The sequence below is a fragment of the Ochotona curzoniae genome, unplaced genomic scaffold (assembly GCF_017591425.1).
Source record: "Ochotona curzoniae isolate NIBS_2020 unplaced genomic scaffold, NIBS_Ocur_1.0 contig_3520, whole genome shotgun sequence".
In the NCBI taxonomy this organism is placed as follows: domain Eukaryota; kingdom Metazoa; phylum Chordata; class Mammalia; order Lagomorpha; family Ochotonidae; genus Ochotona; species Ochotona curzoniae.
Genome location: NW_024465894.1, coordinates 12,111,880 through 12,134,599, shown reverse-complemented (window position 1 = coordinate 12,134,599; position 22,720 = coordinate 12,111,880). Strand labels below are relative to the sequence as shown.

General features: G+C 47.9%; 1 protein-coding gene across 1 annotated transcript in view; it reads left to right on the top strand.

Annotated features, from left to right (window-relative positions):
- The first annotated feature begins 301 nt into the window (after positions 1–301).
- Positions 302–22,720, top strand: part of CTNNBL1 (catenin beta like 1) — a 153,422-nt gene continuing 131,003 nt past the window's right edge. The window contains exon 1 of the mRNA XM_040981486.1: positions 302–402. Within this exon, the coding sequence (XP_040837420.1) occupies positions 373–402 (30 nt within the window). The 5' untranslated portion in view covers positions 302–372. The remainder of the gene's footprint in view (positions 403–22,720) is intronic.

Genomic DNA, 22,720 nt, shown 5'->3' with positions numbered 1-22,720 from the left:
CTCCAGACGCGTGGGAGTACCCAGGAAGCCCCCCAGCTCACGACCCCACACTTGGGCCACGCGCCATAACCCCAGGTTCCGCCAGCTCCCTGGCTCTCACCGCGCCTTCCTCCTCCGAGTCTCCGCCCCTTTTCCCACCCCCTTCAGGCTCCAGGCGGAAGCAGTAGGCATCGGTGCGGCGCGCTTTACGGTAGCTCTGCCTTTTTACCGCAGTGTGGCGGCTCGCCTGTCTCAAGCGCGTTTACCCTATTGGCTCTGCGGCCCGGCACAGGACGCTTTTCGGCAGTGTGGCTGGAGGAGCGTCTGGGCGGCCCGTGGTGCGGGTTTGAGTGGAGAGAACCGGCGGCTCGAGTGGTACTAGGAGCAGCAACCATGGACGTGGGCGAACTTCTGAGCTACCAGGTATGAGGGCCGGGGAAGAACTGCTGGCTGCTCCTCAGACGGACAGAGATCAGCGAGCTCTCGTCCCTTCCTCTCACATTCTCTCATCTCATTCTGGGCCCCCGCACCCTACCCCCGACTTCTCCTGACACCCGGAGCTCTGACCCCTCATTTCACTTCCCTCCTGCAAACTCGACTGGTCCTTTCCTATTCATCCTCCATGCGTGCTCCCCTTCGCCTCCTCTCAGCCCATGCTGGGACCAGGCTCACCATCCTTCCCTCCCAGCTGCTTTCCCGCCCCCGCCGTGTCGCCGAATCTGTTCTGGGAGCCTCAGTTTTGGTGTCTGTACAGTGGAGACATTGGTGCCGCTTAGGGATCTGGGGAGCGTGCAGGCTGCTATTAGAGCGTGGGAAGCTGTGCTCGCTGCAGCTGTAGGGAGATGCTCGGAGCTCACCCATGGCCTGGGACCCAGGGCACCCTCTTGTTCCCTTTACATGGGATACTTGTCGGGGAAAACGAGAGGCCCACAAGGCCCAGGAAGAGCTGGGGTCCGAGCTCAGGTGTCCTGACTTTAGCCTAAAGTTTCCTTTCCTGTTTGACTCCCTCTGAGGAGGCTGGGAGTGAGAGGCAGTTGAAGGGCACTGCCCGGTGTCTGTGTGGTCTGCAGCCGCTCATTGTTGCTAAGCCCTACAGCTGGGGCTAGTCAGAGTCCAGAGTGCTGTGGGTTTGAGATCGTGCAGGATTCTGAAAACTCAGAAAAAAAAAATGTTTCTGTGGAATTTTATGGTCATGCCAAATGCAGCCACATTAGGTATTGATCACATTGATGGAATGGTCCTGCTTTGAAGAAAGGTGACATACAATACATCTAGAACCAAATGTTACCTGTTTCTGTTGACTTTGTAAAATACTTATTGATTTATTTGAAAGGCAGAGCAGGGGCAAGACCTGTGAAGCTGGACCATAAGACCATCTGGAAAGTGCCAGATCCGGGGCTGTGAGTGGGCCTAGTAGGGAAATTGTGGGTACCCCTCTGATGGGCCAAATGGGATGTGGGACAGACTGGACAAGTCTGCTGCACATACTGGCATGCATAGGAACCCTGGCTGGGGGCAGGCCTGTGTAGGGTGGGCAGGGTTGGGCAGAGAAGCAGCATCCGTTGGTTTGAGTATGAGACGGAACTGGGGACAGAACTGACCAGGTGACTGCAGCCACCAGTGTGTGTGTAGGCTGATGGGTGATGGACTAAACTGGACCCCACCCTGGCTGGCACACACGGGAGTCAGGTTGGGCTCACAGTGTGACCCTCCCAACTTGATCAGAACTCCCAACCGTGGTGAAAATTGCAGGATCTGTGGCCTGGCTGTGTGGAGCGTGTGTCAGTACTGTGTCTTCACAGTTGATTAGGCTTGTACAATGGATTGAATGCCCAGATGCACATGGGGGACATGACAACCAGTTCATTGAAGCCTGCAGAGGACTTCTAGTTCCATGGGCAGCTCTCCTGGTCAAGCTTTGACAGCGAGTATCTGGGTGAAGAGAGACTCTAAGGTGGACTGTGTCAGCAAATGGACCTTGGAAGGCTTTTCTCAACCTTGAAGAATGAAATCAGCAGCATCTCAGAACTATAGAAACCACTGAAACAGTACGCTTAGAGCATGCTCCATCTCGGGCACCCTGGGATAACGTTGGGTGGCCATCCCCTGTCCTTGGGTACTGATGTGGTTGGGCTGCTGGTAGCGGCCCTTCCCCTTCTCTCTCCACTTCCCCCAGATACTAGAAGAAAAAAAGGAGATTGTAGACAGTTATCTCATTCACTTTCTCCCGTTCCTTGACCATCCTCACTGTAATCAGTGGGTCACATGGGCATGCATCCTTTTTTTTTTTAAGATTTATTTTATTTTTATTTTAAAGTTAGATATACAAAGAGGAAGAGAGGCAGGAAAATCTTCTGTCCGATGATTCACTCCCCAAGTGACCCCAACGACCAGAGGTTCTTGCCTTCTGAAAGGCAAGTCTGGTCGGGGAGTCAGGATAGTGGGTACGTAAGCAAGTGAGAAACTCCGGCCCTGAGAAGTGCCTTGCGATGAATTGATCACAGTGCTGGGCAGTTGGAACATGGCTAGTCTGGATTGAAACACAACTGAATTTCAAGGAGTTAGTATGTGAAAAATGAGTTTGAAGTATCTTGGGTTTTATGTTGACCCCATATTGAAATTGGGTTAATGAAAAATGTCATTGGGGCTGGTGTGTGTCATTGCTTGCAGCGCCAGTGTTCTACATTGGTGCATTGGTTCAAGTTGCAGCTGCTCTGCTTCTGAGTGAGTTTCCTGTCCATGTGCCTGGGAAAGCAGTGAACGATGCCCAGAGTATTTGAATCCCTGTCACCCATGTGGGACCCTAGGTTGGAGTTCTGGTTCCCCCTGGTGAGGCCTGACCCAGACCTGGGTGGTTGTGGCCATTTGGAAGTGAATCGGTAAATGGTGGACCACTCTTTCCTTTTCCCTCGCTGCCTTCCAACTAAATAAATAAGCAAGCAAATAAATAAATAAATGCTTTATAAAATTACTAAACTAAATAAACCTGGTGTGGTAGCCTAGTGGCTAAAGTCCTTGCCTTGCATGTGCCAGGATCCCATGTGGGCACTGGTTTGTGTCCTGGCAGTCCTGGTTGCCATCCAGCTCCCTGCTCTGGCCTGAGAAAGCCAGTAGAGGATGGGCCAAAGCCTTGGGACCCTGCACTTGCGTGGGATACCTGGAAGAGGAAGTTCTTGGTCCCTGGCTTTGGATTAGCTTAACTCTGCCTTTCCAATAAAAAAGAATAAAGTCTTTAGAGAAAAATTACTAAACTAAATAACACTTTTAAAAAACTTTTGGGCCTGGCCTGATGGCTCAAAGGTGAATCCTCTTCTTGCAAACACATGGATCCCATATGGGCACTGGTTCATGTCCCTGCCAGTTTCTTGCTTATGGCTTAGGAAAGCAGTTGAGAATAACCCAAAGCCTTAGAACCCTGCGCCCGTGTGGGAGACCCGGCAGAAGCTCCTGGCTCCTGGCTTCAAATGAGTTCAGCTACAACTGATATGGCCATCTGGGGAGTGAACCAGCAGACAGAAGATCTTTCTGTGTCTCCTTCTCCCAATAAATCTGCCCTTCCAATAAAAATAAATCCTAAACAAAACAGACTAACTTTCATGATATATGACTACTGGAAATTTAAAATGAAAAACGAGGCTCGTTTGTGCCTATCTTTTTATTTTTTTGGACAGTAGTGTTATAGGAAATAACCCTTGGGGGTAAGGACAAGATTTATTCCTTTAGATGATATGGTCAAGGGAAGACTGAAGAACTGATGTTAAGGAATGCAGGCTGAGGAGAAGCCAGGCGTGGGTATGAACTGAATGCTGGAGGCAGAGGGCATGGCAAGTGTGTACAGAGGCTGTGTGCAGCCTGGTCGGGACAGATGGGCAATGGAGCAGGACCTGAACGAGCAGGGGACAGCTGGAGACAGAGTCAGAAGTGTGGGTAGAGATGACGGACAATGTTAGCTTCCGTGTAGGCCATGACAGGAAGCTTGCATCGTGTTTAGAGGGATGTTTTAGATGGATTCATTCAGCCCACTTGTTGACAGATGGAAGGCGAATTCCAGTCTGATGAAGGGCGTTACCTGAGGTTGTAGGCCCAGGCAGTGGGAACCACGGTCCTGGGTTCAGCACTGTTTCTGTGGGTTCCTTTCTGCAAGCCCTGCGTCTGCTCCTCCCGCTGCAGAAGATGGTGTGGACAGTCCATCAAATGTGCCCTGCCCCTAGTGTATGCTCATAAGGAACAGAGGAGTTTATGTATGCTAGCACTCTTTGAAAATAGTGACTTTTCATAAGCATGAAAGATTTGTCTATTTTTGTTTATCCCCCAAATGGATCTAACAGCCTGTGCCAGGCCAAGTTCAGGAGGCAAGAACTCTATTCTGTTCTTGTGGATGGCAGGGGTCCAAGCTTTTGGACCAGTTTCCAATGCCTTGTGAGGCACCTTCACAGGGACCTGGGTCAGAAGAGGAACACCTGCCATTTTGATAAAGGATGCGTAATCTGCTGCACCAAAATGTTGGCCCTGAAAAATGCATTACTTATTTGCCTGTTCTCTCAAAATCCTGGTGACAGCCCTATGAGGAAGTAATTTTTTAAAATAAAAATTCACATATCTTTATTAGAAATGCAGATTTACTGAGAGAAGGTATTAACAGAGAGGAAGCTCTTCTATCCACTGGCTCATTCCCCAAAATATCTGCAAAGGCTGGAGCTGAGCCAATCCAAAGCCAGGAGTCAGAAGCCTCCTCTGGGTCTCCCACGTGGGTGCAGGGTCCCAAGGCTTTGGACCATCCTTCACTGCTTTCCCAGGCCACAAGTAGGGAGCTGGATGGGAAGTGAAGCAGTAGGGATACAAACTGGCACAAATGCAAGGTGAGGATTTAACCACTGAACCATTGTGCTGGATGATTTTTTTAAAAACATTTATTTTTATTGGGAAGGCAGATCAGACTTATGAAAAGAAGGAGACGAAGAGGTCTACCATCTGCTGGCTTACTCCCTAAGTGGCCATAGTGGCTGGAGCTGAGTTGATCTGAACCAATCTGAAGCCAGGAGCCTCCTCTGTGTTGGCCACTCGGGTGCAGAGTCCCAAGGCCTTTGGCCATCCTCTGCTGCTTTTCTAGGCCACAATTAGCGGGGTGGAAAGGAAGTAGAGCAGCTCAGACATGAACCAGCAGCCATATGGGATCCTAGAGCGTACAAGATGAGGATTTAGCCATTGAGCCATTGCACTGGCGCAGAAGTTACTGTTTTTAAACTGGCTCGTATTAAAGGGGAGAGAGAAGTACGGAAGTGGGCCCACTTGCAGATGGTTAGCTTAGGGAGGTAGTGGCAAAATCAGGGCACTCAGCTGATCTTTTTTCATAGCTGGAGCTCCTAATCACTTTGCTATCTTGCCGTGTGCCAGATGACGAGCTAAAGTACTTTCAGAATAGTTGTTGCATATAATTCTGCACTTGTACTCTAAGCTAGGGGGCATGCTTAGTCGTTAGAAAAGGGAACTCAGAATAACAGAGTCAAAGCTATGCCCAAAGTCAAATAACAGGAGGAAGCATAGCCAGAACTGGAACACGCTGAGCCTCCGAATGCAGGGTCACACTTTGTTTTCAGATTTTAACACACTTGGCATTGATGTGTAGTACAGGTCAGCCTGGAGCACTTGTTGGTAGGCATCATTCCATAGGGTGGGCTTCAGATGACCACTGGGCTCATGTCTTAGCAGTGTAAGGGGGTAAAGCGGTCTGCTTTGAGCGTGCCCACCCTCGGTCTCCAGGTCGGGATTGTAGAGTCTGCCTTTCTGTGCAGCTCTCAGGTGATGCTGAAGCCGCTGGCCCCAGAGCCAGATGTTAAGATCTGAAGTCTGGAAATATCTACATTCCTTTTAAGATGTTCCCCTGCTAAATGGCCCTTTCTTCTCATGAGCATTGGTTTGTAGATTTTTTTGAGCTTAAGTTCTACTTTTTCCCTGCCATTCAAGATGCCGAGAGCAAATCACTTACTCTTTCTGGGCCTCAGTTTCCTCATAATGCCTAATGAGGGGATTAGCTAAGAAGGTCTCTCTGAGTCGTGTTCCACGTTGGAAATTCAGTGATACTAATTATTTAGGCTAGGGGCTCTTGAGATTCCAAGGGATAAAAAGGGGGAAAAAAAAGCTTGATGTAGTTGAATGTATCTGGGTTGAAAAACCGGGTGGTTTGGGTTTTAATCCCACCTTTATAAGTACTTCTCTGAGTGACTCAGGATAAGTCACTTCCCACCCTCCGTGTGTCTTTTTTGTTAATAACATGTAAAATAGGCTCTAGGACTTATGATTCTTTGGCCTGGGAACAGTAGCCTGGTGGCTAACGTCCTTGCCTTGCACACTCTAGTATCCCATACAGGCACCATTCTGGTCCTGGCGACCCAGTTTACCATATAGTTCCCTGCTTGTGGCCTGGGAAAGCAGTGAAGGATGGTCCAAAGCCTTGTGAACCCATACCCACACAGGAGACCTGGAGGAGGCTCCGGGCTTCTGGCCTTGGATCAGCTCAGCACCGGCTGTTGCGACCACTTGGGGAATGAATCAGTGGATGGAAGAGCTTCCTCTTTGTCTCTCCGCCTCTCTGTATATCTGACTTTCCAATAAAAATAAATAAATCTTTGAGAAAAAAAGAAAAAAAAAACAGACTTACAGTTCTTTCCATTCCTGACATTCTAAGACCATGGTAAATGTGTAGGAAGGAGATCATTAAGTCAAACATGTTTATTAAACATGTTTAACTCTCTTTTTTGGGGGGTGCTTAGTAAATTACACTTTTTGGGGCAACTTAATGGGAAGATTCCAGTTTTCGGCTGCATCCGGGTCTTGTGCTAATAGCATTAGACACCGGGCGCTTGGGAGTGGGCCCTGTATTTTTGACATATGTTAAGTGGTCATTAAAGGAGACAGGCAAATGGCAATGTGGACAGGGGGGCGGCTTGAAGAGGAAGCCATGTTCCCGATATGGAAATGTACTTTTCTGATGCCTTCAGCTGCAGCCAGCTCATCAAGACGGGCCACGTCTCTGTGGCAGAGGCTCCCACGTGAGCTCCAGGGCTCTCTCGTTAAGACTCATTCCGCAGATGTCTGGGGCAAGTTCTTGCCTCTCAAGTTCGGCAATAAAGAATTCACAGTGCAGCGCTGCTCGAGGGAATGACTTACTTTGTGCCTGGGAGAGGTTTTCTTGCCGAGGCAGATTGGGGTCAGAGACCCTTGGTTTTGGCAGTACTGCAGACACCCCCTCTTCTTGCTGCTGGCCAGTGATACTGTCGTATTTCCTGAGGTTGTAGGGGCTTATCAGAATCTTTAACCAGGCTCCTTTCCCACCCTACTCTGTCTGTCTTTTGTAATTAAAGAATTTTAGTGATGATAACGTGATTGGAATGATATTAAAGAAAGTTATTTGAGAACATGAAAACTACTATCCTAACCCAATAAATATTTTTCCTATTCTAAAAATTTATAATTGATGCTTAATTGAATTTACATATTTATGGCATACAGTATAACATAATACATCTAAAGAGGTATAATGATCAAATCAGGATAATTGGCATATCTCGCTGGAAGCACCATTTCTTTGTGTTGGGAACATTCAAAATGCTCTCTACCAGCTATTGTGAAAGAATTAATCATTGTGTATATGTTTTTTTTTTAAAGATTTATTTTTATTATTTTTTTATTGGAAAGGCGGATATACAGAGAGGAGAGACAGAGAGGAAGATCTTCCGTCCGATAATTCACTCCCCAAGTGAGTGCAACGGCCGAAGCCAGGAGCCTCTTCCGGGTCTCCCACGCGGTTGCAGGGTCCCAAAGCTTTGGGCCGTCCTCGGCTGCTTCCCCGGACCACAGGCAGGGAGCTGGAAGGGAAGCGGGGCTGCCGGGGATAGAACCGGCGCCCATGTGGGATCCCGGGCGTGCAAGGCGAGGACCTTAACCACTGCGCCACCGCGCCGGGCCCGTGTATATGTGTTTTAAAGATTTAGTTTATTTATTTGAAAGGCAGAGAGTGTGTGAGAGAAAGAGAGGGGAGAGAGAGAGCTCTTCCACCTGCTGGTGGAGTGCGAAAGCTCACACAGTTGGGTCATCCTCTGCTGCTCTCCCAGGCACATTAGCAGGGAGCCAGATCAGGAGTGGAGCAGCTTAGACTTGCACTGATTCCCATATGGGGCGCTGGCTCTTCAGGAAACAGCTTCACCAGCTGTGACACAGTGCCAGCCCCAGCATTAGTTTTATTGTGAACCATAGCTGTCCTATGTAGAGAACCCTAGAGGCTTTTCCTCTACTCAGCTGCACTCCATACCTATTCCAATATGTTCTGACAGTCCTTATGTATGTTATGTGGCCATAGCCACTGCGTGTATATATTGTTCTGTGGTTAAAAAACAAACAAACAAGCAAACAAACAAACACATTTATTTGAGAGAGAGGGGAGACAGGCAGCTCCCACCTGCTGTTTTGCTGTTCAGATGTTTACAACCCCTTCAATGCAGGTGTTCCACTTTAGTGGCGTAAACTCAGCTGCTTGAGCCACTGCCTGTTGCCTCCCAGAGCATGCAGCAGATGAAGTTGGAGCGGGAGGCTTCACTGCAAGGCAGAATGCCTGTCCTGTGTTGTATGTTTTCAACTTTACGTTGTCAAGAATATTTTCAAAGTTTCTACATAGCCTTTTTAAAAAAAATGTTTAATATTTGCATACTTTTTCTTTAATGATAGTCCTTTTTTGTTACTGTTAAATTGCTTCCTTGTAATTGGATATCTAGGTGGTTTCCATGTTTTTGTTCTTGGAGATAATATTGTAGTGTAGTGAACTTTCCTGTTCCTGTGGTACTTTTTGCCCTCCCATCTGTCATTAGTAATCAAGTGCTGCCTTTCCGGCTGAAGGACTGCTTGCTGTCAAGTTATTAAGGCATGTTCCCTGGCTCTAAAAAAGTCATTTAACCCGAAGAACAAGACAGGCGTTTACACAGTTTCACTGTATAAATAAAAGTATTGTGGCAATGTAATGGAAGAAATGATTGGATATGGCTGGACAAGGGATGTGTTGATGGATATGGATTTGGTTTGGTCATGGAGAAGAAGGGAGGTAACACTGGACTCCTAACCGTGATGAATGAATCGGTGGGTGACGTAGCAGGCTGGGGAGTCCTTGCTCACTGCGGTTAGTCACAGCCAAGGCACACGAGTGAAATGCTCATTGCTTTGAGCAAATGGAGGGGCGTGGCAGGGGATGCCAGGGTCAGCTCAGATGCCGCTAAGTATGCTAAGCACTGCACGTGCGATGTGGAATTAATCCTTTACTGGTCTGCTGTCCTGCCGGCAGTGTGTGTGTATTCCCACTCTCATGCGGTCTTGGGAATACTAATAGTGGTCATGATTTTTTTTTTTTCCATGAATGTAGAAGATATGTTAAATATTAGCTTAACGTTTTTTTAATAAACATTCTTTTCTTGTGTATGTTTATCATTTGTATTTCTTGTTATTTGCCTCTCGAGGTAGTAGTTGCGTGTAGTTGTAACTGAATCCTTTTGTTGTGTTTGTGGCTGTCGAGTGTGTAAGAAACACTGAAAGCCTGGACACTTGTGTCCACTAACTCTGGTGACTTTGGTCTTACCCCAGCCTAGGAATATTACCCTTAGCATGATGTCAGTTTCCAGCATTGTGAGGTAAGCCCTTTTTGCATGACATTGAGCGCTTCTGGAACTGACTTGTTAGGCACGTGTCTAGAAGTAACTGACGAACGGTCGGTCTAGTTGATTCTGCCAGTTCAGGGTGATTTCTGTATCATCTCCTGGGTGACTGTCTCCCTAAGTTACTTTCCTCCCTTTGTCACCTTTTCTTTACCTATCCTTCTGGAAACCAGAAAATACAGTAGATTTGTGTGCTCCCCTGCACCCCTTTCTGCCCAGACTGTAAATCTGAGTTGGGACAGACCAGCAGGTGGCCGTCTGGGGACTGAGTGAACGGGCCAGCGCAGGCGTTCCGGTAGGCGCAGACACTCTGTCCTCTTGGAAAGCCTTCGCCCCACTCTGCTCGCCGGTCGCTTTGCTGGCTTGTGTCTTCTGGGTTTCATGGCAAATCCCTGCAGCTTCTCAATCATTTCCTTTTTCCTTTACCATAATAAAAGCTACATTCATTGTTGTTTCTTTTTATTCCAAATTAATTGTAAAAAGAGATTTGCTTATTTTTGTTGGAAAGTCAGATATACAGAGAAGAGGAGACACAGAGAGGAAGATCCTCTGATGATTCACTCCCCAAATGGCTGCAGCAGCTGAAGCTGCCCTGATCTGAAGCCAGGACCTAGAAGCCTCTTCCAGGTCTCCCACGTGGACAGGATCCCAAGGCTTTGGCCCATCCTCGACTGCTTGCCCAGGCCATAAGCACGGAGCTGAATGGGAAGTGGGGCTGCCAGCAGATGAACTGGAGTACTTATGGGATCCTGGCACATTCAAGGCAAGGACTTTAGCTGCTTGGCTACTGCTCTGGGCCCCCAAATTAATTTTAATCTTAGAGAAAATTTGCAAAAATAGTAGTTTCAATTTACTCCACATCCAGCATCCCCTAAAGGTAACATTTCATACTCATGTAACTATAGTGTAATCATTAAGACAGGAAAGTAACGCTCATATAATCGGAGTAACTAAACTGCACACTTAATTTCCATGTGAAAATGACTCTGTTGCCTCCAGCTTTTTTTTTTTTTTCCTACTAATGGTCTATTTTCTGTTCCAGGATTCTGTCTTGGATCTCACATTTCATTCAGTTGTCATATCTCCTTAGTCTTGCGTTAATAATAATAATTAAAAAAAAAAGTTTGAGAGGCAGAAAGACAGTGAGCTCCCATTGCCAGTTTACTCCTCAAGCACCCCAGGTGGAATTATCTCCCGTGAGAGTGGAAGGAGCCCATGTATTTGAGCCGTCAGTGCCAGTCCTCAAGGCCTGCATGGCCAGGAAGCTGGGGCCAGGATTGAACCTGTGTATTCCTACACAGAACGTGGGATCTTAACTCAAGTCTTAACTTTTAGGCTCAACGCTGACCCAGCTGGAGCACTGCTCATGTGTAGAAGATCAAATGTACTCATGGAAGATTGCTGATTTTTTTTTTTTTTTTTTTTTGCTAATTATTTTCCTTGGATCTCATTATTCTTGATTCTTATCGAATTTGACTCTTTAACCAAATCAAAACCATGGCTTTTTTTTTTTTTTTAAGATTTTACTTATGTATTTATTTATTTATTTATATTGGAAAGCCGGATATACAGACAGGAGGAGACACATAGAGGAAGACTCTCTGTCTGATGATTCACTCCCCAAGTGGCTGCAACAGCTGGAGCTGCGTCGATTCAGAACCAGGAGCCAGGACCTTCCCCTGGGTCTCCCAAGCGGTTGCAGGGTCCCAAGGCTTTGGGCCGTCCTCACCTGCTTTCCTAAGTCACAAGCAGGGAGCTGGATGGGAAATGGTGCCGCTGGGATTAGACCTGGCACCCATATGGAATCCTGGCGCGTTCAAGGCGAGGACCCCAGTTGCTAGGCTATTGCTCCCGGCCCATAGCCATGGCTTTTTATTTTTTTATTATTTTTTTTTTTTTAAAGATTTATTTTTATTATTTTTTATTGGAAAGGCGGATATACAGAGAGGAGAGACAGAGAGGAAGATCTTCCGTCCGATGATTCACTCCCCAAGTGAGCGCAACGGGCCGATACTATGCCGATCCGAAGCCAGGAGCCTCTTCCGGGTCTCCCACGCGGGTGCAGGTTCCCAAAGCTTTGGGCCGTCCTTGACTGCTTTCCCGGGCCACAGGCAGGGAGCTGGAAGGGAAGCGGGGCTGCCGGGATTAGAACCGGCGCCCATATGGGATCCCGGGCGTGCTAGGCGAGGACTTAACCACTTGCGCCACCGCGCCGGGCCCCCCATAGCCATGGCTTTTTAAAAGAACCCATCCACTCCTCTCTTCTGCACCTTTGTCTCTGTGACTGAGGAATGTCTCTGCACCACGTGGCTCTCTTGCTTGCTTCTCGCCTCCCCCTGTGCACAGCCTTGCGTTTGAGTGAGGAGAGTTGCTGCGCTGCAGTCTCGGAAGATGCCTTGGAGCAATTTCTTAAAGATGGAAGAGTTCAGAGGTGGAAGACGCAGGTCTTCCCTAGGTGGAGTACCGTGTGCGCTCGTGGACGGAGGGCTCGCGCCCTGCCCAGGAGTGAAGGTGTTAGGATAGGATTCTGTCCCAGCTCTTCCTGGTGGAATTTGCCTTTTGTGGGAGGCGTCCCATAGATTTGAAGTCCAGGTTCAAGGTATCATGGCTGTTCCAGAGGTGCAAACAGTGGTGGGGGCTGAGGGTAGGTGCAGCTCTGGGATGGGGGACAGGCTCTCAGCAGTTTTTCCCTGTCCTTTCCTATCCCCACAGCCACACTTAACGGGATGGGCTCTGCGGGCTGGGGCTGCTAAGGAGGCTGGTGGATTGTTGACCTTGTAGTGACAGAGTGATCTGACCTCCTGGTGAGTTTGCCTGCGGTAGAGGCCAATAGAGACACTCTTCTCCAGCCTGGAGATGGATGCTGTTGAGTGGCCCTCCGTGGTTCTGGAGGTGAACTTGAGGAAAGAGCCATTCCTCTCTGCAGTGTCTCATTAGATAGCATTGTTTAAATTGGGGGGATTGCGCTCATAACGTGGAACACAATAGAGAGATGTTCCTGTATAAAATTGACCATGTTGGATAGCGTGGGTGGTTCAAAACAGCTTGTCAGCACTGTTGGAGAAAATAATTCAAAGCTTACACCCTCTGAGTGTGCCTGTTAGGTGCCTTTTCATGTTCAGTGCAGTGGATGAACGTGAACTGTGGGTTAAACTGTCTGTGTTTGAATCCCCAGCTCTGCTACTTGCTGGTTGGGTGACCTTGGGTCGGTTAATTAACTTCTTTTAAGCCTCAGGTTTTCATCTTTAACATGGAGATTGTGTAATAGTGTCTATCTCTGCCTTACCACCTTTCAAAGAACCTGCACTTTATTATCTTTTTATGAGACAGTGTGGTAGTGCTGAGTGGTGTAGTGCCTGACACATAGCAAGGAGCTAGCGACTGTTATCTATTCATTTTTATCAGGGATATTGTTACAAATAACACAGACACAAGAGCACAAAAGGATAAGTTTTTCTTGAAAATTTTTAAAGATTTATTTTTAAATTTAATTGAAAAGGCAGATTTACAGTGAGAAGGAGAGACAGAAAGATCTTCCATCTGCTGGTTCACTCCCCAAGTGGCCACAAATGCCTGGAGCTAAGCTGATCCGAAATCAGGAGCCAGTAGTTTCTTCTGGGTCTCCCACATGGGTGCACTGTCCGAAGGCTTTGGGCTGTCCTCAGCTGCTTTCCTAAGTCACAAGCAGGGATACTGATGGGAAGTGGAGCAGTGGGGACACGAACCAGCACTGATATGGGATTCCGGCATGTGCAAGGCGAGGATTTAGCCACTGAACCGTAGTGCCAGGCCCAGTTTTTCTTGTATTCTCTGAAGCTGTCTCAGTGTTCCCAGGGGTGTCGGTCCCTTGGAGGTTTAGCATATACCAAGATAGAATGAGAACAGCTTGTCCTGCACGCTTGCCGTAGTGTACAGATGTTCTCAGGAGGTGAAAGCGCAGCCCTGTCACAGTACAGTCAGCATTCACTGGCCTCTTTAATGATGCCAAGTTCTCAGTGTTAACTCTCTTCTGGTGCCGGGAATCTCATTTGCAAGTTACTCCTGGATTCATCCTTTTCCCTTTGTGACCTGAAGGAAATGGGAAGGTGGAGGGGTAGCGATTGAGGAGGGACTTGCTCTGGGTCTCCTTCAGCTGTAGAGAAAGTGGAAGTAAAAGGTGTAGAAAAATTCTGACAGCACTCTTACTTTCTCCAAGATCAGCCATTTGACTCTGGAGTCTTTCAGTTGAATTGTTCAAAAGCATTTCCTCCCCCAAAAAGTTCTGAGAAAAGTATATCAGTTCAAACTATAGGATGCCAGGTAACACGAACTAGATTCTCTTCATCCTGGAGTTCAGTGAGATGTCCAGGGAGACTCCCATCCCTTAACTCATTTCTGGGTCATCTGTTGCTCGTTTATCTCTGTTGGCTCCTTGGCCTTCGCTTCAGCCAGTGACCCAGCAGTGCCTAAAGTCACATGACCTAATTAGGCAGGTCCTGAAGCCCAAGCTGAGTGTCATTTTCCGTCTCTCTAAAAGCAAGTGCGAGTGACTACTCAGCCACTTGTATTATTCATAGAAGTTATAAAATGGAAAATCAGTATTTTTATTTGAACTCCCCCACCTGCCCAGTTAAGAACATCTGAGTTTACAATTTCTTTTGTATTATAATAGATTGTTTTAAGAACCAGTGCCTGGCGTGGTAGCCTAGTGTCTAAGGTCATTACCTTGCACATGTCGGGATCCCATGTGGGTGTCAGTTCTAATCCCGGCAGCCCCACTTCCCATCCAGCTCTCTGCTTGTGGCCTGGGAAAGCCTTGGGACCCTGTACCCATGTCAGAGACCCAGAAGAGGCTCCTGGGTTCAGATCGGTTCAGCTGTGGCCGTTGCGGCCACTTGGGGAGTGAACATTTGGGCCGAACGTCTTCCTTTCTGTCTCTGCTTCTCTCTGTATATCTGACTTTCCAATTAAAAAAAAATCTTAAAAAAAAATCAGAGAAGAAAACAAAATTGTTAAAAGAAAAAAAAACTTTAAATATTTCTAGGTTAATCTATGTAAATGCAGTCTGTGTGAATTGCCTGTTGACACTCATTAAGATTTCAAAAAGGAAAAATATATATATAATAATAGCAATAACATTTGTAATATTAAAAATTTTCTTTGGAATTCCTTTGATAACTTAGACATTGGCATTTTCATGTATATATATAAAATATACTTACACACATGCACACGTATAGATGAGAAGAATTGTAACCGCTTTGTCACATTATCTTTTTGCCGGTTTCTCTGAACACTCATGCTTCCTTTGGAACAGCTAATAGCTGCTTGGATCCACGACTCGGGAAACTGGAGCATTTCAAGGCTACCTAATTACTTACAGGGAAGCTGCACCGGCGAGCGGAGGCTCCAGGCAGGAGTGAATGTGGGGCAGGGGAAGGGAGACATGCCAGCAAATCAACAGAATGTGGACACTCAGCGATAAAGCAGGACAAGAGAAGGACATTACCATTGATTACTCGGCGGTTGTAGCTGACAGCAGCCCATAATGAGGTTCCTTTTTAAAGGAGGTGGTGCAGGTTATATTGGATTGTGCTAACTCATTTATCTGGTGTCTGGGAAAATGTGGTGTTCCTCATAAACAGAGTTTGCAGCTAGCCAGGGCCTTTAAGGAGGGCAAGGGTTGTGGGAAAGAACCCAGAGGTGGTCTCTTTCCCATTCTGTCTGACAGGGAAGAAAATTGGAACTCAGGGAAGGGACGGCAAGAGTTCTGCTACAGAACCCAGGGTTGGGAAGGAGCTTACCTCTGGATCCCAGTGAGTCAACGACAAAGGGGATTTGAGCATGACCAAAAAAAAAAAAAAAAACCAACCAACCAACAAACAAAAAATGTGTTGTCCATGGTCACAGTTCCTCTCTTCCTCCTGCACGCTTTGTGCTTTTCATCCTTATATCCCATGGTACAGCCGGCTCTCGCTGGGGCATGCAGAGCCAGCCCTCGGTCCCAGCCCACCTGACAGGGCAGCTTGGGCAAACTCTACCTGAGGGGCTTAACGAGTTTCTAGTTCTGTGACTCAACTAGTAGTGTGTGAGTTCTGCATCTCATCTCCCTTGCTGTTGCTTCCTAGTCGTTTATCAGGGATTGACCAAGAACTAGTCTGTTGTTTACTGTTGTTCCTGGGGCTTTGTGACATATGTTCACAAGTCGGGCCGTGAGCCAGCACAGATTTCTGAGTTAGAGTGCATTTCATCGGGATTAACGGTCCATATTGAAGCTGTCGTTCTTTAGCCCTTCTGCATGTGTGCATTAAATGCCTCCTACGTGGTGAGGTCTTACAGTAGGTCCTGGGCCCAGGGTGATACAAGAGGGCAGCCACAGTCCTTGCCTTTATGGAACCTGGAGTAAGGGGGACAGGACAGACAATAACCAAGAAAAGTAAGTGTGAGTAGTAAGAACACCAAAACAAGATCACAAGAGAAAACAGGAAAAAAAATCTCTTCTCTATCTATATATATGGGTAAAAGTAAGAAGTGTGAAAAAGAGGAGCCATGGTTATTTACCTCAGAAAGTTCTAGAAGGCCTCTCTGAGGAAATGACATTTGGGCTGAGATCTATTTGATGAGAAAAATACAGTCACATGAAGAGCTGTGGGAATAGCTGTGTAGGCAGAAGTGAAAAACCAATACAGGAGCCCAGGGGTGGAACGTGGCTCATCCTGCCCGTACCAGGGTGGTTGGAGCTGTGTTGAGACAAGGACAGAGATCCATTGGGTCGGGGTGAGGGGTGAGGGGGACCGTAACATATTGGGAGTCGAGGAAGCCATGAGGGTGTAAGCAGGGTGGTGACCTGAAGGGACGCGGACTGTGGGGGCCATCTGAGCTTGCTTCCCTGTTGTGGGTGTAGCATTCGCCTACAGAGCTACGGTGGTGGGAAGCTGGCTCGCCGCCGGAATAATTGCTTTCCTGCCTAGGTTGTGTTCAGACTCTCCCAGGTCTAAACATTTAGTCTGTGTTTTGGCTTAAGCAAGAAGCAGCTCTCTCCTTGTGCCAGGTTTGGCTCAGGAAGCTGTGGGCACTGTGCCTCATGTTGCGGAGCACCCTGGCCTGGGGTAGGGGGGTGATCGGGGAGGACCCTGGGGTGCTGCAAGTGCCCTTCAGCACCTGGACACGCGGGGGAGCTTTGGAACCTGTCAGCTTAAGATGCCTCTTCGACGCGGCTGCACATGGTCCTGGCAGATGCTACACATTGCTACCCTCTCCGTGACTGGCTTTCTATCACAGTGAATCAGTAAGGGGGCACAGTCATCTCTGGTTACTTCCAGAACATTTTTTCTGGTTGGTAATTTAGGGGCAGATGTCCTTCCTTGCAAGTTGTATAAGTGTTAGCAAATGCCATGCACCGCTCATTTTTACTTTCAAAAATTGAAAGCAGAACTTAAAAAAAAGTCCTTCCCCCTTCCTACAGCTGCTCCCCTGCCCCAGCACCCCAATGCCAGGGAGTAATTGCCTGTCTTTGCTATGTCGGCTGATTATCTGGTGGGAGTTGGGCCATCAGGCTTGTCAGTGTGGCTTGGCAGGGCCTTTTTCTCCTGAGTTAGCACATGGGGCTCTGAATGGGCAGAGGGAGCACAAATTAGGCGCAGTGCAAGCTTATCTGCAGAGGTAACGGATTGCTTTTGACCAGAGGTGCCATGAGGTGGGCACTGCCTGCATTCCCGCTCTCAGCTCTTTGATGTCACCCCTGCTGCTGTTGCCAGCCCTTTTCATCAAGTACAAGGACCTGCTCCACACCACCTGAGCCTGGCTGCCGTCTCCCGTGACACAGGGCCTCAGGCTGCTCAGCCTGTGCTGCTGGTCACCTCCCTGGCTGCCCCTGACCTCTCAGGCACCTGGCACTTCACTCTACAGAATGAGCTTGGGGACAAACAGATTCTGATTCTGCACCCTTTTGAAGATTTCTTCCATCCTCAGGGAACTTACAAGGCCACAGAAGTCCCAGTGGGGGAAAGGAGATGGCAACTGCCTCGGGCTGGCGTGGCTCGAGCCAGCGGTAGTGTGGGAATTCCATAATGAAGATTGCAAATCACTTTCCCTCCTCCTGGAGCCCTGCCCATAATTAGAAGATTAAACATTTTGTTTAAATTAGTAATTCCCCTCCTCCCCTCTTCCAGGTGCTTAAAGCCGCTGTCCAAGGAGCAGGGAGACTAGTTAGCTGTATGCTCTCAGGATGGAGACGGGCTAGCCACCTGCCCTCCAGCTCCCCATCAGAGTTGTGCCTGTGTCTTAATGTAATTAATTGAAAGAACAGCGTTTAGCTGTGCTAATGGCCCTTTGCTGATGGCCCAGTGTAGTGCCCATCCTTTTGCTCAGGGGGTGACACCGAGTCTAACCCAGAGCGGGGGGATGTCAGGAGGTGGGTGTGCAGTTGGGCTCAGAGTGTGGCCTGCACGCTGGAGGCAAGTTCGCCCTTGACTGGACAGCTTGCCTCTGTGTCTGTGGGGGAAGAGGGTCCCCTGCAGGCTCGGGCTGTGCCTCATTTGGAGTGACAAGCAGGTCCACGAGCAGCCCTGACAAATTTTTCAGGAGACAGAAGAGTCTCTGTGTCGCCCTGTCTGTGCCACCCAGCAAGGGTGCTGGCACCAAGCAGCTGGGAAGGCCAATGAAAGCCAGGCCCCACACCATGTGGTTGGGTCTGCCAGAAATCCCAATCCAGAACTTCTTACCCACCCCACCTCAAGGAACCCTGGGAAGTCTAAAATGTTCCCACGCCCAACCTGCTCAAGAGATGCCATGGCTTGGCCAAAAATGGCAGGAGGAAGACGAGGCATCTTCTGGAAGGGGGCGCCAGTGGCTGAAGGCTGCTGAGAAAAGGAAGACCCCGGGGAGAGGGTGCAGCCGAGGGCCGTCTCTCCCCAGCTGTTGGGCTTTGGTTTGCCACCAGCCTCCCACTCTGCCCTTTCTTACTGGAATGACAGGACTGTGAGCCTTGCTTCTCCTTGGACTGTAAATTTCTCAAGGACTGTGACCAGATTTGTGGCCGCCGTAGGATGAGGAATGAATGAATGAATGCATGAGGGATTGGGAGGCTAAAGGTGGCTCTCTTCTAGGTCTCTTTCCATATTCAGGTTATCACCTCCCCAAGGTATACTTTTTTCACCTCTGCTTTGTTGGAGGGGAGTGCTTTAAGCTGTGTTTGTGAATGAAAGTGGCTCTAGTTGAAGGAAACTTTGTATCGGGTGGCACTGGCCTTAAGTCACAGTAGATGATCTTCATTTAAAAAAAAAAAGCAAGCCCCGTTGGATGAGGGGAGTAATTTGAGGTTTGACTAGAGTTTCTTAGAGAGCAGGGCTGTCTCTGACCCTGAAGCAAGGCATCTTTGCCCAAGATCTGCCAGTCTGTGGTGGATCCTGATGGCTGTCCTCCCTCCCTCCCTTAGGCTACAGCCGGAGCTGCCCAAGAACACGCAGGCTTGGTATTATTTTGTGTTGAATGGATCTGTGATATTAATTTCAGTTTGCTGTCATTTCCTCTTTTAACACGTATTGAGTACTTTTGTGTGTGTGTTGGGGGAGGGGGTGTTAGGTACTTCCCCATGTTATCCTGGAACCCCAGGGTGGCTTTCTCCACAAATGAATCTAAGGCAGGAACGGGTGATTTGTTCACTAATGACTACAAACACAGGTGTCTTTTTTTTTTTAAAGATTTATTTATTTATTGGAAAGTCAGATATACAGAGAGGAGGAGAGACAGAGAGGAAGAGATCTTCCATCCGATGATTGACTCCTCAAGTGAGCACAATGGCCGCTGCTGTGCCGATCCGAAGCCAGAATCCAGGAACTTCTTCCGGGTCTCCCACATGGGTGATGCAGGGTTCCAAAGCTTTGGACTGCTTTCCCAGGCCACAAGCAGGGAGCTGGATGGGAAGTGGGCCACCGAGATTAGAATTGATGGCCATATTGGATCCTGGTGTGTGCAAGTTGAGGACCTTAACCACTAGGCTACTGTGCCAAGCCCCCATCAATTTTTTAAGTAGAAAATTCTAGAGCTGCTAGCAGTTTCCTTGCATGTAAGGAGCATTGCTGTAGTAAGCACAGCCACCAGTTAAGGTCATATGACTCCCCAGTCGCATGGTGGTAGTGTGCTGTTCTGGAAAGTGTCAGTTTCTGGCTCAGACTGATTGCAGGTTCGAATCCCATCTTTGCCATTGCCTAGCTCTTGCCCTTGGGCAAGTCGCTCAGTAAGCCCCCAGCCCCCTGCTGTGCTAAGGCCTTCTCTTTTCCAGAAGTCAGGGTTGGTGTTTGACCTGGAAGAACTGCCAGCCAATTAGAAGGATGATGAACTTGCTACGGGAGCAGAATAGGCACACAGCTCTTGGTCACTGTCACATCATTTGGCCAATCACTAGATGAGGAAGCTGCAGGAGGAGACCTGCAGGGTTTTTTTGGAAGCCCATGCCGCTGGGACCCTAAGAAGCCCTGGGTGAAGCTTCTGTCTGGCTTTGCCTGTCCAGGCGCTTCACCTAGCCGGGGCGGGTGCCACCCTGCAGGCCATGGTGTTCCTGGCAGTGCATCTCCCTGTGCTTTTTGTGTTTGCTGGAATCCTCAGGTTTCCAAGTAATTTCTATGGGAGACAAGTGAATAGAATTGATGTCAGGCTGCTTTAGCACAGGTGTTAGGAACGAGATTAAGAGGCTGTTGAGGTGGTACCAGCAGCACTCTGGGCTGCCTCTCTGCAGTCTTTTCTAAATTGACAGTTGATGGGTGGTTTGCTTTGATGACTCTCTCAGAGTTGTCTGAAACAGAGCAGAGAGTCACCCACGGAGGGGGCAACTTGCTAATGAAACTTCGCTCTTTTATCAGGAAGCAAAGCTGTAATAACACATAATGCTGTGTTTGCATCGCGCCGAAAACAGGTGCTTTTGCACTGTTTAAACACTTTAAAAATATGTGTATCTTTTTACTTGAAAGAGTTACAGAGAGAGGGAGAGAGAGCATGTGAGTGAGCCATAGCTTTCATCCGCTGGTTCATTCTCCAAATGGCTGTAACAGCCAGAGCTGGGCCAGTCTGAAGCAGGGAGTCAGGAGCGTCTTCTGGGTCTCTCACGTAAGTACAGGGATCTAAAGCCTTGGGTCAACCTCTGCAGTTTTCCCAGGCTGTTATCAGGGAGCTGAATGGGAAGTGGAGCAGTCCGGACTAGAATCAGTACCCATTTGGCGGGGGGATGAGGGGTGGGGAGGGCGGTGCTGGCACTGCAGGTGGAGGCTTAGTATACTACACCGCACAGGAGCTCCATAAATATTTTTTAAAATGGCTTATCTTATTTATTTGAAAGGCAAATGACAGAGAGGGAAAGACAGAGACTTTCTATCTGTTGGTTCACTGCTCAAATGACTACAATGGCCAGGGGCCAAAGTACCTACTTACCTTCTGCCATCACAGGTGTGCTAGCAGAGAACTGGATTGGAAGTGGAGCACCTGGGACTCCACAAGCAGTACTCTGTTTTGGAATGCTGCTGTCAGAGGTTGTGGCCTAACCTGCTGAGCCACAACTCGTGTCCTTAGACTCGTGTCCTTGTTTAATGACAGTTTTAAGGCTTGTTGTTGTTTTGTTTTTGATACCTTAAGTTCACCTTTAAACGTTCAAATGAAACATTACCTATGGAAGGGAGATAGTTTCAATTATTTTGTATTATTTATTTTGTAAGGTTTTTGTTTATTTGAATGACACAATGACAGAGAGGAAGGAGGGAGGAGGGGAATGAGAGAGAGAATGAATTCTTCCACTCACTGGTTCACTCCCAAGTGCCTGCCACGCAGAAGCCAGGAATTCCGTTTGGATCTTCCACTTGATTGACAGGGACTCATCTGTTGCCGACCGGATGTGTGTTGATACAAAGCTCAGCTGCAAGTGAAGTAGCTGGGACTCAGAGCAGCCACTCCAGTATGGGATTTGAGCATCCTACGCTGCAGATTAACTTGCTGTGTCACAACATGACCTTGTATTCTTTATTTTTGTGTATAAGGACCTTATGTTTTCATCTTATCCTTGGCAGAATTGCTCCCTACCAAGAGAAGAATGCATTTTCCTATCTGGTCTGCTAGATACTTTTGCTGGGAAATTGAGTTTCTTAAAATGTTCTTGACCTGAGCCAGGTATTAGTTTAAAATCACCCTGAAATCAACCTTACAGCTTCCCAGAGAGAGTGAGTGTGGCAACTGTAACAGGGCAGGTAGAGGGGATTTGTAGTGGCCTGCAGGCACCTACTCTGATTTCTGGAGAACTCCATCTGATTGCACTCTTGTGGCCAGCTCATCAGGGCTCTCTCTGTTGGGGGAAATTCTGCTTCCGCTGTGAACTGTGTCATCTAAGAAGAACTCATTGGCTTGCACTGCCTTTAGGGGATGGGAGCATTTTGCTAAGTTTAAGCTTCTATAGATAGTAAAGCCTTTGTGTTGAGGAAAGTAAAGTGTGTCTGTGACAGGAGCAGACATGAGACCATCTCTCTTCGTTGTCTTCGATGGACTCATCAGCAGGCACGTGTGGAGCCATAACAGAAGGTATTCTCAAACCAAGGGTGTATCTCTTCGTGCGTGTGTGTGTGTGTGTGTGTGTGTGTGTGTGTGTGAGAGCATCCAGGTGCTGAGAAGTAAATTATGTAATCACGCTGAGTGTTTAACCAAGTATTGCCCCAAATGAAAGATCTTCCTTGAAATCAAAGTGGCAGCTATTTTATTAATTAGCTGTATGGGTAAGTCCTAAGCTTTAAAAGACAGACTTGTGGTAGCTAAGGAACTGGGCTTTGTGGAGACCGGAAAGGAATGGGTGAGCAGGTGTGGTGAAGGAATTCAGTGCTTAGTCTCTCCTGTCCCAGTTTTCATTCATTCATCCCTGCATCCTTCGTTACTCTCCTTCCCATTTGATGGAAACATTTTGGCTTTTCTCTCTTCTCCCCATCTGCAATTTACACCCTTTCTCCCAACATCCCTTTTGTTTGAAAGACAAATGCAGTTTTGAGTCTTGGCAGTGACCTCAGAGGCAACTTATAGAAAAAGTAATTAAAGATTTC